This window comes from Anolis carolinensis, chromosome 2 (genome assembly GCF_035594765.1).
Source record: "Anolis carolinensis isolate JA03-04 chromosome 2, rAnoCar3.1.pri, whole genome shotgun sequence".
In the NCBI taxonomy this organism is placed as follows: Eukaryota; Metazoa; Chordata; class Lepidosauria; order Squamata; family Dactyloidae; genus Anolis; species Anolis carolinensis.
The window spans coordinates 29,632,646-29,650,523 of NC_085842.1; the positions used below are offsets into that span (position 1 = coordinate 29,632,646).

At 40.0% G+C, this 17,878-nt stretch overlaps 2 protein-coding genes across 2 annotated transcripts; both read right to left on the reverse strand.

Annotated features, from left to right (window-relative positions):
* Positions 1-337: 337 nt before the first annotated feature.
* On the reverse strand, positions 338-1,439 carry LOC100564706 (histone H2A). Its single transcript, XM_003217962.4, has one exon. The coding sequence runs from the start codon at positions 1,322-1,324 to the stop codon at positions 815-817; it is 510 nt and encodes a 169-aa protein (XP_003218010.2). The 5' UTR covers positions 1,325-1,439; the 3' UTR covers positions 338-814.
* A 3,755-nt stretch (positions 1,440-5,194) lies between these two features.
* Positions 5,195-15,173, reverse strand: LOC103278031 (uncharacterized). Its single transcript, XM_008105629.3, has 3 exons — positions 14,752-15,173; positions 12,401-12,511; positions 5,195-10,023 (listed from the first exon to the last, which is right to left on the reverse strand). Exons 2-3 carry the CDS (start codon positions 12,486-12,488, stop codon positions 8,645-8,647), a joined length of 1,467 nt encoding a protein of 488 aa, XP_008103836.2. The 5' UTR covers positions 12,489-12,511; positions 14,752-15,173; the 3' UTR covers positions 5,195-8,644.
* Between the last annotated feature and the right edge of the window lie 2,705 nt (positions 15,174-17,878).

Genomic DNA, 17,878 nt, shown 5'->3' on the forward strand with positions numbered 1-17,878 from the left:
TAGTATTGAATAGCATTGCAGTTTCAAAGTCTGGCTGGTTGCTGCATGGGAGAGTCCTTTGTTGGGAGGTGCTAGCTAGCCCTGATTTCATGTCTGGAATTCCCAACCAGGACCAGCTAACATCTCCCAACAAAGGATTCCCCCAGGAAGGAATCACAGGCTTTGAAACTGCAAGGCTTTTCAATGCTAATCAAGGTGATTACTTGAAACATTCACACTTGCCTCCAACAGACAAGAGTTCCTTCTCCCACCCTGGACCTTTGATATATAAACCCCACTTGCCTAGTTTCCAACAGACTTCAACAACCTAAGGATGCTTGCCTTAGATGTGGGCAAAACGTCATGAGAAAATGCTTCTGGAACATTGCTATATAGCCTGGAAAAATTCACTGCCAACTCGGTGATTCTGGACATGAAGGCCTTTAACAACGCATTTCCAAATGTTCTAGCTGTTAAGTAGCAAACATGGGACAAACTTGGGCACTTTATTTTGGATTTCAACTCTCACCATACCTAACAGCCAGTACTTAGGAATTGTGGGAGTTGAAGTCCAAAATGACTAAAGGGCCCAAGTTTGCCCATGCCTGCACTTGCATGTCGTTCTGGCTTATCATGTGCTTTTTCCTGAAGTATTGGGGCCAGCAGCTATTTCTAAGGAAGAGCCCTGTACTTTGAATGTGGAGCACTTTCCCTCTCGGTATGGCTGGAGATGCAAGGGAGAAGTGTTCCTCAGCTCTCCCTTGGGGCTGTTGCGGTGGCTCTGAAAAGAGCCTTTGGGTCTGTTTAACATCTTGGTCCTTCCTTCCTTCCCTAACTAGACGGCGAGGGACGCTGCCTGGGGCTTGAGGCCGGGCTTGGGCCCCTTGCCGGCGGCAGGTCCCTTGGCGCCGCTCCCTCCCGCCGCTGGTGCTCCGCGGGGCTTGGTGGTGGGGGCGGAGGCCGAGGAGTGGGCGGGGGGCTCGGTCTTCTTGGGGAGCAGGACGGCGTGGATGTTGGGCAAGACGCCGCCCTGGGCGATGGTGACGCCGCCGAGCAGCTTGTTGAGCTCCTCGTCGTTGCGGATGGCGAGCTGGAGGTGCCTGGGGATGATGCGGCTCTTCTTGTTGTCGCGGGCGGCGTTCCCGGCCAGCTCGAGGATCTCTGCGCTGAGGTACTCAAGAACGGCGGCTAGGTAAACAGGCGCCCCGGAGCCGACGCGCTCAGCGTAGTTGCCCTTGCGCAAGAGGCGGTGGACGCGCCCCACGGGGAACTGGAGACCGGCCCTTGAGGAGCGCGACTTGGCCTTGGCCCGCGCCTTACCGCCCGTCTTCCCGCGACCTGACATTGCTGCTCCGCTCTTGCCTATCGCTTCTCTCTATTTCTGCCTTCCTTTCTCTTCCTCGAAGACGACGAAACTGCGCCCTGAGGTGCTACAGGGCGCTCTTTTATACCCTCCCTGAGGGGGCCGCCCTGGCTGTGATTGGTGCAAATCAGGATCCGCCTTCCTATTGGCCCAGAATCCTCCACCAATGAGAGAACAGCGCCTCAAGGACACCTCAACGCCGCTTCTTGTATAAGACTGGGGATATCTTTTTAGATGTATCTATACAAATATTTAAATCTGCACTGAATTTATGCGCATATATAGATATATATGTATAAATACGACAGAAAAACACAGGTTCTTGAGGGAATTATCTTAGACTCTAGATCTGTGTGTATATTTACAGTACAGATGTATATATATGTAAACACTCCTTTTACTAGAATTATTTCACAGTGCATGTCTCCTATCTATATATATAAGTGACAGATTTTTATATGTACATGTACACACGAGACACATCCCTTTTCCTAATACAGTAGAGTCTCACTTATCCAACATAAATGGGCCAGCAGAATGTTGGATAAGCGAATATGTTGGATAATAGGGAGGGATTAAGGAAAAGCCTATTAAACATCAAATTAGGTTATGATTTTACAAATGAAGCTCCAAAACATCATGTTATAAAACAAATCTGACAGAAAAAGTAGTTCAATACGCAGTAATGCTATGTAGTAATTACGGTATTTATGAATTTAGCACCAAAATATCAAAAATGTGTTGGATAATCCAGAACGTTGGATAAGCGAGTGTTGGATAAGTGAGACTCTACTGTATATGTAAACACTCCTTGTACTAGAATTATTTCACAGTGCATGTCATATATATATATATATATATATATATATATATATATATATGAGTGACAGCTTTATATATGTACATGTACGTACACACAAAGACACATCCCTTTTCCTAATATAGATTTTTTTTCAAAGAGGTGTAATTATTTCCCGCTCAAGTTTTCAATGCCTGCTTTTCATCTATCTACTGGAGAGAACTAGGAACGTTTTATCCTTTTTTCCCTGTCCCAGATGGAACAAGTTGGATACTATTTTTATTATAATTATTACTATTTAATATTTATGATAATCCCCTTCCTCCCTTTGAACATTCAAAGCCGCTTGCCACATTCAAAAGACTACAAATTGCTATGGAAGAGTTGGATACTATTATTATTCTTTCTCTTATTACTATTTTATTTTTATGATAATCCTCTTTCTCCTTTAGAAAGAGACCCAAAAGCCGCTCACCACATTATATAAATATAATATGCATAAATATGACACAAAAAGACAAGTTTTTAAGGGAATTACAGTAGAGTCTCACTTATCCAACACTCGCTTATCCAACATTTTGGATTATCCAATGCATTTTTGTAGTCAATGTTTTCAATACATCATGATATTTTGGTGCTAAATTTGTAAATACAGTAATTAATACATAGCATTACTGTGTATTGAACTACTTTTTCTGTCAAATTTGTTGTATAACATGTTTTGGTGCTTAATTTGTAAAATCATAACCTAATTTGATGTTTAATAGGCTTTTCCTTAATCTCTCCTTATTATCCGACATATTTGCTTATCCAACATTCTGCCAGCCCGTTTACATTGGATAAGTAAGACTCTACTGTACTTTAGACTATTGGAGTGAACTGGGAACTTTTTATCCTTTTTCCCTGTCCCAGATGAAAGAGTTGGATATTATTATTTTATTGTATGACACAGCAAACAAGATAGATATGCTGGATTTCGTTTCACAAAATCACAAGTCGAACACTTCCCAAGTGTGATGATATTATTATTATTATTATTATTATTATTATTATTATTATTATTATTATTATTATTACTACTACTACTACTATTTAATATTTATCATCCCCTTTCTCCTCTTGAACAATACTCAAAGCCGCTCACCACATTCAAAGACTACAAATTGTTATTTAACCTAAAACACATAAACAACCAAATGGACAGGACGTTTTTTACTATTAGACCTATGAGGTTTCTGTCTTCAACCTGCAGCGAGTCTTTATAATGCTAATAAATGTGTGTTTTGTTTTTGGTGCTGAATAAAAGGCAGGTGAGGGGATCCGCGGTTAATGGGATCTCTCTCTGGGCGCCTTTTGAAGGAGAAGCAGACATGGCGCCTCAGTTTCCCGCCTTTTTTCTCTGCTTCTCTTTTCCCTGTCAAAGAAACGGAATGGCTGAAGAAACCACCCTCTGGAATGTGTCAAACGAAAATACCATCCTTTATATCGGAGAGAAACCAAGCCAATCCACGAAATAAATCAGGAAATCCCCATTTTATAACCTAGTTCAAACAAGAGCCCGAAATATGAACTGTTTCTTCACTGAGAAGAAATCTATTGCTCTCGTTTCTTCAGTAATTACAGCCAGGCATCCTTTTAAAAGCGCCCAATTCCCGAATTACTCGACTAAAAACGCCTCGGATTTATTGCTCTTACATTTGTTATCAACAGACGTCATATGCTCAATACCTAAACAGACTTCCCGATGGGTGAAAACCCTCTCTTGATCATAATGGAGGCGGATTATATGACGGATTAAAATAGTATTAAATGGGCCTGTTTCGGTCCTCTCATACACATAAACACTATAAATAGAGTGCTGTGCTGACATGAAGACCGACTCATTATGAAGACTGGGGAATTACTAATCTTCCTTCCAAGTTGAAATAAGTGACGAGTTTTGGACACCCATCCAAGTGCCAGCCAGGGCTGGCCCTGCTTAGCTTCTGAATCAGGCAGGGACAAAGCACTTTCAAATGTTTCATAGTATACTATCCTCGCAGCTTCTCCTGCCTTTGGAAAAATGACAGCTTTTCGGTGGTGAGCTCTGATTGGTCCAAGGGCAGCGGGGCTTGGTGATGGACTTTTGCGTTTGGGCCACGCCCCCTGAAGAAGTGGGCGGACCTGACTGAAAACCTCAAGAGCACTGACTGAGGCAGAGGAGGTTAGAAAATAAGATCCTGACTGAATACAATGGGAGCACTTGCATCTGAAAATCATAAACTGGAGGAAAGGGAATAATTTATTTTGCCAAAGGGCAACAGAGCTGGGTTGCTGTGATTTTCCGGGCCGTGCGGCAATGTTCCAGAAGCATTCTCTCCTGACGTTTCACCCACATCTATGATAGGCATCCTTAGAGGTTGTGAGGTCTGTTGGAAACTAGGCAAGTGGGGTTTATGTATCTGTGGAATGTCCAGGGTGGGAGAAAGAACTCTTGTCTGTTTGAGGCAAGAGTGAATGTTACAGTTAATCACCTTGTTTAGCATTGAATAACATTGCAGCTTCAAAGCGTGGCTGCTTCCTGCCTGAGGGAATCCTTTGTTAGGAGGTGTTACCTGGCCCTGATTGTTTCATGTCTGGAATTCCCATTTTCAGAATGTTGTTCCTTATTTACTGTTCTGATTTTAGAGTTTTTTTTAAATACTTGTAGCCAGATTTTGTTCATTTTCATGGTTTCCTCCTTTCTGTTGAAATTGTCCACAAGTTTGTGGATTTCAATGGCTTCTCTGTGTAGTCTGACATGGTGGTTGTTAATAATATGTGCTGCCTAAACAGGCAAAGTAGCAGCAAGAGGGGGTCAATAAATGAACAATTTTGGAATAATCCTTTTTGAATAATTGGTAGAAGGCTCAAAATATTTTTAAATTTATTTTATGGAAAGTTTACCTGATCCAGTTTGTTTCATTTCACATGTTTCTCTGGAAATCCCTAGGTCCTACAGCGGGACTGGTGGATGTAGACTGTCGTATTATTTTTATTATTATCATTATATGATATAACACAATTGTTGTTCCTGGGTTATAAATGCCATTTCTTTATTGATTCTATCATAAAAAAGTTTATTAAACCAGAAAAAAACCTTGTTTTTGCGGGACATCCTGCAGCACATTTTGCTCTAGTTTTTCAATGAATATCTCACAGAATCCCAACAATATTTTCTAACAGCCCCAAAAATGACATCTCTGGAGTATAACAACTACAGTAGAGTCTCACTTATCCAACATAAACGGGCCGGCAGAATGTTGGATAAGCGAATATGTTGGATAATAAGGAGGGATTAAGGAAAAGCCTATTAAACGTCAAATTACTTTATGATTTTACAAATTAAGCACCAAAACATCATGTTATACAAATTTAACAGAAAAAGTAGTTCAATACGTAGTAATGCTATGTAGTATTTACTGTATTTACAAATTTAGCACCAAAATATCACAATGTATTGAAAACATTGACTACAAAAATGCATTGGATAATCCAGAACGTTGGATAAGTGAGTGTTGGATAAGTGAGACTCTACTGTACTTTCAAAGTGAGTAGCACACAATTAAACAGGAAATAACACTGTCAAACCAGCAACATAATTTTTTCAAATTTTGTTACATAGAGTTGAAATCACTTGAAATGCAGGTACTTGCCATCAAATTGGGTAAATTGCATTCTAAGGGTGCATCTACACTATAGAATTAATGCAGCTTGACCCTGCTTTAACTACCATGGCTTAATGCTATGGAATCATGGGAGTTGTAGATGTACAAGGTCTTTATCCTTCTTTTCCAAAGAGCCCCTAAAGCTCTCGTGATTCGACAGCATGGAGCCATGGCAGTTAAAGTGGTTTCAAACTGCATTAATTCTACAGTGCTGGTCTCCAATCTGAATCTCCCCTCAGCCATGGAAACCACTAGGCATATGTATTCAGCAGCAGATTAGCAAAGTGCAAGGGTAGATCTGGTTCTAGTGTGAGAGAATCAGCCGTGTACAAATACATTGCCCAGGGGACATCCGGTTATGTTACAATCCACTTACCATATATACTCGAGTATAAACCGACCCAAATATAAGCCGAGGCACCTAATTTTACAACAAAAAAACTGGGAAAACATTGATTCCAGTATAAGCCGAGAGTGGTAAATTTCAGAAATAAAAACAGATACCAATAAAATTACATTAATTGAGGCATCAGTAGGTTAAATGTTTTTGAATATTTACATAAAGCTCTAATTTAAGATAAGATTGTCCAACTCTGATTAAATCATTATTCTCATCTTCTTCAATGTAAATGTACTTATGTATCCTTTTAATAATAATAGAGTAAAATAATACATGTAATATTAATAATAATAAATACAGGAAAATGATACATGTAATAAACAGAGTAAAATAATAAATATAATAATAAGATCAGAGTGAAATAATAAATGTATTACAGAAGAGTCTCACTTATCCAAGCTAACCGGGCCGGCAGAAGCTTGGATAAGCGAATATGTTGGATAATAAGGAGGGATTAAGGAAAAGCCTATTAAACATCAAATTAGGTTATGATTTTACAAATTAAGCACCAAAGCATCATGTTTTACAAACAAATTGACAGAAAAAGCAGTTCAATACGCAGTAATGTTATGTTGCAATTACTATATTTACGAATTTAGCACCAAAATATCACGATATATTGAAAACATTGACTACAAAAATGGCTTGGATAATCCAGAAACTTGGATAAGCGAGGCTTGGATAAGTGAGACTCTACTGTATTAATAATAATAAAAGTAGAGTAAAATAAATGTAATAGTAGCAACAATAATAGAGAAAAATAATAAATGTATAATACCAATAATAATAGAGAAAAATAATAAATGTACCATATATTCTCGAGTATAAGCTGACTCAAATATAAGCCAACCAGGACCCTCACCCGAGTATAAGCTGAGAGGGGCTTTTTCAGTCTTAAAAAAGGGCTGAAAATCTAGGCTTATACTCGAGTATACACAGTAATAATAATAATAATAATAATAATAATAATAATAATAATAATAATAATAATAATAATAAATACAGGAAAATAATACATGTAGTAATATATAGAGTAAAATAATAAATATAATAAGATCAGAGTGAAATAATAAATGTATTATTAATAATAATAATAAAAATAGAGTAAAATAAATGTAATAGTAGCAATAATAATAGAGAAAAATAGTAAATGTAATAATACCAATACAGTAGAGTCTCACTTATCCAACATTCTGGATTATCCAATGCTTTTTTGTAGTCAATGTTTTCAATACATCATTATATTTTTGTGCCAAGTTCATAAATACAGTAATTTCTACATAGCATTACTGTGTATTGAACTACTTTTTCTGTCAAATTTGTGGTATAACATCATGTTTTGGTGCTTAATTTGTAAAAACATAACCTAATTTGATGTTTAATAGGCTTTTCCTTAATCCCTCCTTATTATCCAACATATTCGCTTATCCAACGTTCTGCTGGCCCATTTAGCTTGGATAAGTGAGACTCTACTGTAAAAATAGAGAAAAATAATAAATGTACCATATATTCTCAAGTATATGCTGACCCAAATATAAGCCAACCAGGACCCTCACCCGAGTATAAGCCGAGGGGGGCTTTTTCAGTCTTAAAAAAGGGCTTATACTCGAGTATATACAGTACTCCAATGCAGTCTGAGCCCTGCTACAATGCACAATGGAGGACTTTCTTACAGCGACACCAGAGCCACTCCAAGGGGCCAGCTTCTGTTCAAGGGAAATCTAGTATAATGTCAAGCTTTGACTGTGTTTTTTAAACACATTATACCCTCAGTTCGCTTCTGATAAATAAATAAAATCATCCCCCTTACTTCTATTGTGTCTTATAAAGGTACTAGCTGTGCCCAGCCACGCGTTGCTGTGGCGTTGTCTGGTGGTGTTGTTGAGAAATTGTTGAGGTAGTGGTGGTATTGAATGTCTGTTGTATAGTTGTCTTTATGTTTAGTATGCACACTGAAGTGGATTATATGGCAGTGTGGAGTCAAGATAATCCAGTTCAAAGCAGATAATATAAGATTCTAAATGGGTTATATAGCTGTTTGGAAGGGCCTTGAGTCTACACTGCCATATAATCCAGTTAAAATCTGATAATCTGTGGAAGAAGCCTAAGTGAGGCCTAGCTGTGCCTGTCCCCTGGGCTGAGTGAGTTGCTAGGAGACCAAGTGGGTGGAGCTTAGCCTTCAAGCTGGCAGCAATTGGATAAAAACTATTATTCCTCTCCCTGTAATTAGGACTTTATTTTTCTTTTCTTTTTGTTGTATCAACCTAGAGCCGTGAATGATGGGTTGTGTTGTCAAATTTCGAGGTTGGGGGCCTGTAGTTTTGTTGTTTTGTCCGCTGCCCTGATGCCATCACTCTTTTATATATATAGATTGTGCAAAAATACAAGAATTTCTCTGGAGAAAAAGGAGGAGAGAGTTAGACCTGCATTCTCCGTTCTCTCTGTTCCATGTATGAACTAAAAAGATCCCTGACCTCCCGAGCATGTGGGTTTGACACATACATGGGCTGTCGTTCCGGCTGCTGGTAAGATCTGGAGACGGACCTCACTACCTCTTCCCACCCGTCCTGGAGGGGCTCTCCTTTGGCCTCGCAAATGTTGTGTAGGATGCAGCAGGCCACAATGACCCTGGGAGCATAGCGCTCCCTCACGTCTAAGCGGGAGAGGAGGCACCGCCAACGGCCCCTGAGGCGCTCAAAAGCGTAGTCCACAACTGTCCGGCAGCGACCAAGAGTGTCGTTGAACAGTTGTTTACGGGTGTCCAAGTGGCCGCTGTAGGGAGTCATCAACCAGGGCAGAAGTGGGTAAGCCAAGTCTCCAAGGATCACGGGCTTCACTTCCTCGCCCTCCATGTTCATCGTCCTGTCAGGACTAAATGTGCCCTGATTCATGGCGCGGAAGATGGGAGAGCTACGGAAGATCCTCGCATCATGGACTTTCCCAGATCGCCCTGCGTAGACATCGGTGAACTGTCCTTGGTGGTCCACCAAGGCTTGCAAGACCATGGAGTAATAGCCCTTGCTATTGATGTACTCGGTTGCTCTGTGAGCCGGAGCGATGATCGGGATGTGCGTCGCATCGATGGCCCCAATGCAGTGTGGAAATCCCTTGGCTGCAAAGCCTTTCATCACCGCCTGAGGATGGGTCAGGTGGACCACGTGGTGGCACACGTCGTAGAGAGCTTGGCAAACCTCCATGACGATCCTCGAAACCGTGGAGCGCCCAACGCCGAAACACTCCGCCACTGAACGGTAGCTATCTGGAGTGGCCAGCTTCCAGATCGCGATGGCCACCTGCTTCTCGACGGTGATTGGGGCTCGCATGTTTGTGGTCTGCCGCTCCAGGACGGGCCTCAGCATGTCGCACAGCTCCATAAAAGTCCGACGGCTCATCCTGAAGTTTTCCTGCCAGAGCGGGTCCCCCCAGTGGGGCAAGACCACCTTTTCCCACCATTCGGATCGGCCCGGCTGCACCCAGAAAGCCCTCTCCATGATGTAAAGCTCGTCTATGAGTCCGGCGAGGACCGCGGGTGACTGGAAGAGGCAGGAACACAGCATGCTCCTCAAAGAGTCTATGCTAGATTCCACAACCGCCCGGAGGCGCAAGGTGGCTGCATTTTCCACCATCTTCTCCAGCTCCTCCATGTCGTCACTGTTTCGTCGGTGCAATTTCCGGCGAGTGGCCAGCCTTGTGAAAATGCGAGCATGGATCCCTATGACAGTCTTGACTGCCGCTACTGCGGCTGTGGCAACAGTAATGGCAGCAGAAGCCATGGTGTCCTCTGTGAGACTCATTTCTAAGAGAAAGAGAGAAAGCATGTTAGGGATTTACTAAGCCATTTTAATCAGGAAAATAATCATTGTCCAAGTAGCCTTATACAGGCACTCAAGTTACAATTGTTGTAGCTCAGCAGCAGTCACAACAGCCAGGGGCTGATGGGTTCCCTGATGACTTAAGAGTCAGACTGGATTGTGGGCTTTCCTGGGATTCATTCTGATGCAAGCCAAGAAAGTGAAACCGTGTCTGATAGAGATGCAGGCACGGATGCAGGGCCTGAGAATGTAACTGCCTCTGAACCTCAAGGCCAGGCACAGGAGTTGGAATCATCCTCTGTAGATAAGAAGTCTAAAGAAGATGAATTGATGAGAAACTCTCAAAGGAAAGCACCTGGTGATACTGACCTCAGCAAGAAGGTACATTTGCAGATTAGAGCAGATAGCCAGCTTCGTAGATCAACGTGGCTTCATGGGAAGCAGAAATTTCAGGGCAGACGTAACGCTTTTATGTCTGTTTATTAGGAACTAATGGACACTCTGATTTCAGTTCAGGCAACGTGGCTTTCAAGTACAGCTAGGCCTGGGTTCTCTAATTACTGTTTCAAGTCTTGGTTTTGGGATTCAAGCATTTTGGAAGTTTTTCATGTTCTTGTTTTGTATCCTTGTTCAAGTTTTGCTTATGGATTTAAGCGGCCTTTGTATTTTGGGACTATCTTTGGACTGTCTTGCATTTGGATTTACAAGAGACAATTGATTGCTGACTTTTTGGATTCTACACATTTCCTTATCCTTGCTTTTTACTATTTATCTTTTGTGTGGTTTTTTTTTTTTTTGCAATAAATTGTTTGCCTCTACTCTGGACTCTTGTACGATGCTATGGTCATACGTGGCTTCAAGTTTAACACCTGCCATATATATATATACACACACACATGCATGCATGCATACATACATACATACACATACATACATAAGCTTTGGATGGCACAGGGAAGGATGCCCCTGTGGTGTTTGTTTTGCTGTCTCCTCACTTTCTGTCGCTGTGATAATTGAATTTTGAAAAATTTTCTTCCTTGGGTTAGATTTCTCTCACTTCCTGTTGTCTCACCCTCGTTCTTAACTATGAGTCAAATGTGAGATGTTCTTAACACAGGGGTTGCCTGTATTTACCCTTTCTGGTAGTGGCACTTGGAGATCTCAAGCTAGGTGAGGAGGACTTAATTTAATAATTGGTAGATTACATTTCTTTATTACATTTTAAAAGAATGTTGCCCTTTGCCATCCATACTCTAATTCCTGTGCCACACACATAGCCTACTTTTGCAATTGTACCCTATATGCGAAACTGTATTTTAGATTATTTTTGATTAATTAAAAAAGAAATGAAGTTTGTCTCACATCCTTCTATGTTTTGATATAATGCAAAAATGTTTGCATTATTACTTTTGATTAATGATTGGTATTCAAATAACAATAAAAATGGTTACATAAAAATGGATCTCCTGTGTTGAACAGATGGTTGCAATGTCAAACTGGATTAATTATACCATGTAGATGCACCTTAATTCAATTGTTTTTAAAATCATTTATTTATTTATTTATTAGCGACATTTATATTCCGCCCTTCTCACCCCGAAAGGGACTCATATTATTATTATTATTATTATTATTATTATTAATAATAATAATAATAATAATAATAATAATACATTTTATTTATATTCCGCTTTATCTTCCCGGAGGAACTCAGAGCAGATTACAGTACACATATAAGGCAAACCTTCAATGTCTTTTACACAGTGAACACAACAACATACAATACACAGACAAAGGTAAAGGCCTTCCATTTTTTCATCTCTGATGTCTAGATGCGATGCTCAACACTGACCATGTGGAGGTGGTCTTGTTCTATTTTTCCATGTCAAGGAGTCTGTTGTCCAAAGACATCTCTGATCTTGTTTTGCCGGCATGACTGCATGAGAAGCCCTTTTATCTTCCCGCCGGGGCAGTACCTATTGATCTACTCGCATTGGATGCTTCTGAACTGCTAGGTTGGCAGAAGCTTGGGCTAACAGCTCATCTCGACTCACAGCTTCGAACTGCCAACCCTTCGGTCAGCAGATTTCCTGCAGCTAGCGGTTTAACCCGCTGTGCTACCACGGCCCCTTTATACTTTCATTAATCTTGTACAATTTTATTTATTTATTTACAACATTTATACCCTGCCCTTCTCACCCGTTTTCTAAGTCGTATTGTTTTAAACGGGTTGTTAACCACTTTGAATCCCATCATGGTGAAAAAGGCAGAATACAAAGACATAACAATAACAATAACAACAACAACAGTTTTAACAAATATATCTTTCCATGTATACTTTTCCTCCAACAAGTTCCTTACCTGACCTAATGTCATCTGGATTATTGCTTTCCCTGGGATTTTGGGGAGTTGTTCTGCTTATTTCTTCCTCCCTCTCCATCTTGGACATTTTAGAGTTTAAAATGGGAAATCCTAAAGAGGGAAGAAAAGTTATTTAAAATATCATCAGGGTAAGATTAGTAAGCCCCCTTCAATACTGCCACATAACCCAGGTTATCAAATCAGATAACCCACAATATCTGCTTTGAACTGGGTTATCTGAGTCCACACTAGCATATATTTCAGTTCAAAGCAGATAATGTGGGATGTTCTTCAGCTGTGTGGAAGGGACCTAAGTAGACCACAAGATGAACATAAGTCAGCAGCATAATGCAGTAGCTAAAAAGCTAATGACATTCAAGGCTGCATCATAGAAGCATAGTGTCTACTGTCTAGGGTTGAATCTGCATTGCTGTGTGGAAGGACCTGAATCTACACTGTCATATAATCCAGTTCAAAGCAGATAATCTGGATTTTATATGTCAGTGTATATATATCAAGACCACATGTTCCAAGTATCCAGCAAAATGATAATACCTGCTGTTTCCAAAGATTTCATAGGACAAACACAGCAAAGGGTGCATTTACACAGTAGAGCTAATGCAATTTGACACCACTTTAGCTACCATGGCTCAATGTTATGAATTCATAGGAGTTACAGTTTCACAAGGTCTCTAGCTTTGTCCGTCAAAGAGTATAGGTGCATCAACAACTCCAATGAATCTTTAGCATTAGTTATTTATTTACAACATTTATATCCCGCCCTTCTCGCCCCAAAGGGGACTCAGGGCAGCTTACAAGTTATATATACATACAATATATCTATTATTAGCATAGCGCAATATCAGTATCATATATTACTATATTGTACTATACAACTATACTGCAGTACTGCATGTAATATATAATACATATTTATTATATTATTATATTGTATTATTATTAGTATTATGTTGTATTACAATACAGTACAGTAGAGTCTCGCTTATCCAACCTTCACTTATCCAACGTTCTGTATTATCCAATGCAGTGTGTGTTTTTGTAGTCAATGTTTTCAATACATTGTGATGTTTTGATGCTAAATTTGTAAATACAGTAATTACTACATACAGTATATTATATTATTAGCGTAGCACAATATTAGCATTGTATATTATATATTGTACTACACCACTATACTGCAATATTATTAGTAACATCACATGTAATATATAAAATATAATTATTATACTGTATTATTATTAGTATTACAGTAGAGTCTCGCTTATCCAACCTCCACTTATCCAATGTTCTGTATTATCCAACACAGTCGGCCTTTTCGTAGTCAATGCTTTTGTAGTCAATGTTTTCAATACACTGCAATGTTTTGGTGCTAAATTCGTAAATAAAGTAATTACTACATAACGTTACCGTGTATTGAACTGCTTTTTCTGTTGATTTGTTGTAAAACATGATGTTTCGGTGCTTTATTTGTAAAATCATAACGAAATTTGACGTTTAATAGGCATTTCGTTAATCCCTCCTTATTATCCAACATTTTCTCTTATCCAACGTTCTGCCGGTCCGTTTATGTTGGATAAGTGAGACTCTACTGTATATTTATAATCTTATATTATATGCTTAGAACTGGATTATATGAGGCCCTTTCTTCACAGCTGTATAAAATGCACACTGAAGAGAATTATCTGGCAGTGTGGACTCAAGATAATGCAGTTCAAAGCAGATAATATAAGATTATAAATGGGTAATATAGCTGTGTGGAAGGGTTATATAATCCAGTTAAAATCAGATAATCTGTATTTTATAGGCAGTGTGGAAGAGGCCTGAGGCCTAACTGTGCCTGTCCCCTGGGCTGAGTAGGTTGTTAGGAGACCAAGTGGGCAGAGTTTAGCCTTGTAACTGGCAGCAATTGGATAAAAAAACAATTATTCCTTTCCCTCTAATTAGGACTTTATTTTTCTTTTCTTTTTGTTGTATGAACGTAGAGGCATGGATGAGGGGTTGTGTTGCCAAGTTTAGTGTTTCTGGGATGTGTAGTTTTGTTGTTTTGTCCTAGGCCGAAATTTTTTTATCCTTTTATATATATATATATTGTTCTAGACCACTATACTGCAATTATTAGTAATATCACATGTAATATATAAAATATAATTATTATACTCTATTATTAGTAGTATTATATTGTATTACATTCTACTATTATTATCAATATTATATGTGTATACAATAGCCTTGAGTCACTGCAGTTAAAGTGACATCAAACTGCACTAATGCAACTGTGTAGATGGACCCAAAGAAAGCTCAAATTCTTGTATCAATACAAAGAGACTCACCTGGTGGCTTCCATTCAGGAGGGGAAGAAATCCCATATCCCGACTTTCTTCCTCTTCCTCTAGGAAATCAGATTGCCTGCCTCCATTGCCTCTGCAAAGAGCCCGAGACCCTTATTTAAAGCTGCAGGGCTTCTTGGGCTTCAGCATTTAATGCCATCTATGTATTACAAATGCCTGCTCTCAGTCTAAAGCATTGCAGGGATTAAGCCAATGCCCAGCAGGAATCAAAGATGCAAGAAAGCCAGATCCGGAGTCAACTGGACAGTCTTTCCAGAGCCATAGAGCCCCACTCGCTTCTCTTTCTTCCGGGCCACTCACCCGCCGGCTCCCTCTGGGTCCTAAACTCCTCCATCAATAAGGAATTTATTACACTATGTGATACAACTTCTGTTCCTGGGTAATAAATGTCATTTTCTAATTGGTTCTGTTACGATATGTAAGAAATCATTTAATGTCTGTGTGTGTTTGTGTGTGTCAACGGCAAAATAAGATGAATGAATCTGATTGGTTGGGCCATGTCTGGCGAGCTGGTTAAGCCTGGGAGTTTTTGATACTGTTGCAATTTTGTTCAAGCTTGAGCTAAGCAGGCGCAGAGACAGTTGGAAAAGTGAAGCAGATTGAGAGAGACACAGTTTGAAGAGTGTTCCTGCTTCATGAGCTGCTGGAAGGAATTTATCCATATGGACAAAGGAAATACTATTTTAAATCTCGCATAAAAGGACATCATGTGAGTTGATGTGACTGAGTACATTGTACGTATGTAGTCTGGGTTTAAAAAGACTAAACCACTTGTTCTTTATTGTTCACCTGCGTGGCACACATATCTTCTTTCTCTGGCAAGGCAGTGCGTGGACCACACATTTTGATTTTTCATTCCATCACAGGTTCTACCATAAGAACATGGGAAAAGTTTATTAAACTGTTTTGCAGGACATTTTGCAGCAATTTTTGCTATAGTTTTTCAATGAGTATCTCATAGTGTCTCAACCAATTCAACATAAGGTTGCTGTGAATTTTCCAGGTTGTATGACCATGTTCCAGAAGCATTCTCTCCTGACGTTTCGCCTTCATCTATGGCAGGCAGCCTCATAAGTTGTGAGGTCTGTTGGAAACTGGGCTGTTTGGGCTCCGTATTCCATAGGTTTCTATTAGGAAAAGAGTAAAAAAAGGAAGAACATACTTTACCCTGCTTTCTTTGTACAATAAATAGTCTCATGTACTGAAAGATCAAATATTAGGTGGATTAAAATTCACAGCTTGGAGAAAAAAAGATCTGGTGGACTTTATTTTTGGATTATAACACCCAGAATGGCTGTAGGATTTGGGCCCAAAAGTCACAATTCCAAATTCTTCCAAAATTATTTGGATATTTATAAATAACAGCAACACCAATCTGTCTATTTTAATGTAAGGATTGTATGTCCAATTGGACACTCGGTGGACGCTTAGTAGAAACAAAGGATCATATCCAATGAAATCAGTGAACTATAAACATTATATGCACTCTGACTAATGTTAAGATTGTAATGATTTAAAAAATCCATCTATGCACTTTGGTATATGGAGAGGAGGAAGATTAATACATCTTTATACATAGAGTTGCTGTGAGTTTTCTGGGCTGTATGGCCATGTTCTAGAAGCATTCTTTCTTGATGTTTCGCCCACATCTATGGCAGGCATCCTCAGAGGTTGTGAGGTTTGTTGGAAACTAGGCAAGTGGGGTTTATACATCTGTGGAAAGTCCAGGGTGGGAGAAAGAACTCATGTCTGCTTGAGGCAAGGGTGAACATTGCAATTGATCACCTTGATTAGCATTGAATAGTCTAGTAGCTTTAAAGCCTAGCTGATTCCTGCCTGGGGGAATCCTTTGTTGGGGCGTGATTAGCTGGCCCTGGTTGTTTCTTGTCTAGAATTCCCCTGTTTTTGAGTGTTGTTCTTTATTTACTGTCCTGATGTTTAAAATACTGGTAGCCAGAAATTTTTCATTTTAACGGTTTCCACCTTTTCTGTTGAAATCTCCACATGCTTGTGGATTTCAATGGCTTCTCTGTGTAGTCTGACATGGTGGTTGTTAGAGTGGCCTTCTCTGCCAATGAAGGGCTGGTGCATCACTAAATTACAGCTCCCATGATTCTATTTCCTTGAGCCATGGCAATTTAAGTGGTGTCAAATTCCATTAATTTGACTGTCTAGACAAGGCCTTTGGTGTTTTGGACTTCAACTCCCACAATTCCTAACAGCCTCAGGCCCTTTCCTCCTCCCCCCCCCCCCCACCCCAAGCTGCTTAAGCTTTTAGGCTTTTAAGGAGAGGCTGGATGGCCATCTGTCAGTGGTGCTTTGAATGCAATTTTCCTGCTTCTTGGCAGGAAGTTGGACTGGATGGCCCATGAGGTTTCTTCCAACTCTATGATTCTAGGTAATTTATATCAGCAGTGCCAGACAGATAAGTTCTGAAAAGTTCTGGAAAATTGTTCTCCTGAATTGGCAGGAACATTATTGGAGTTGCAGTCCCAAAATGCAACTAAAGCAGCTGAGAGACAAAAGGAAAGGGCTTGAGACTATTAGGAATTGTGGGAGTTGAAGTCCAAAACACCTGGAGTGCCAACATTTGCCCAGGCCTTGTCTAGATGCACCTCCTGGTCTTCACATCATAATACGACAGATGTACCAAACAGCAATCCGCACCATCCTCGGCCAGATGGGTGATAGCACTTGTAGTCCAAGATACTTGCAAGTTGGGAAATAATTGCCATTTCCTTGCAAGGAGTTAAAAAGAAGTTCCCAAAGTGATCTGATAAATACAGCAAATGTCCTTCACTTTGAGAGACAGGAGTTGCTTCTTTCGCCTTCAGAAAAGTGCACCACATTCCCCAAAGCCATTCCCAAAACAAAGACAGGTGTGTCACCTTAGTCAAAGCGTCTTCACGCAGATCTAGCCAGACAGACTTGTAGAACAAGATCCCCCACCTTCCTCCTCCTCCAAAGGCCAATTGTTTAAAAACAGATTCTTCTGGGAACAGGGAATCAATCTATCGTAACTCCTGATACGGTGAGACTCTATGGTTGCATCTACACTGCAGAATGAATGCCGTTTGACAGCACTTGAACTGCCAAGGCTCATTGCTAT

Excerpts from the sequence above, each read along its gene's own strand:
- LOC100564706 (XM_003217962.4), bottom strand. The coding sequence starts at position 1,324 with ATGTCAGGTCGCGGGAAGACGGGCGGTAAGGCGCGGGCCAAGGCCAAG.
- LOC103278031 (XM_008105629.3), bottom strand. The coding sequence starts at position 12,488 with ATGTCCAAGATGGAGAGGGAGGAAGAAATAAGCAGAACAACTCCCCAA. Across the intron at positions 10,024-12,400 it reads TCCAGATGACATTAGGTCAG|AAATGAGTCTCACAGAGGAC; the intron begins GTAAGGAACTTG and ends TCTTTCTCTTAG.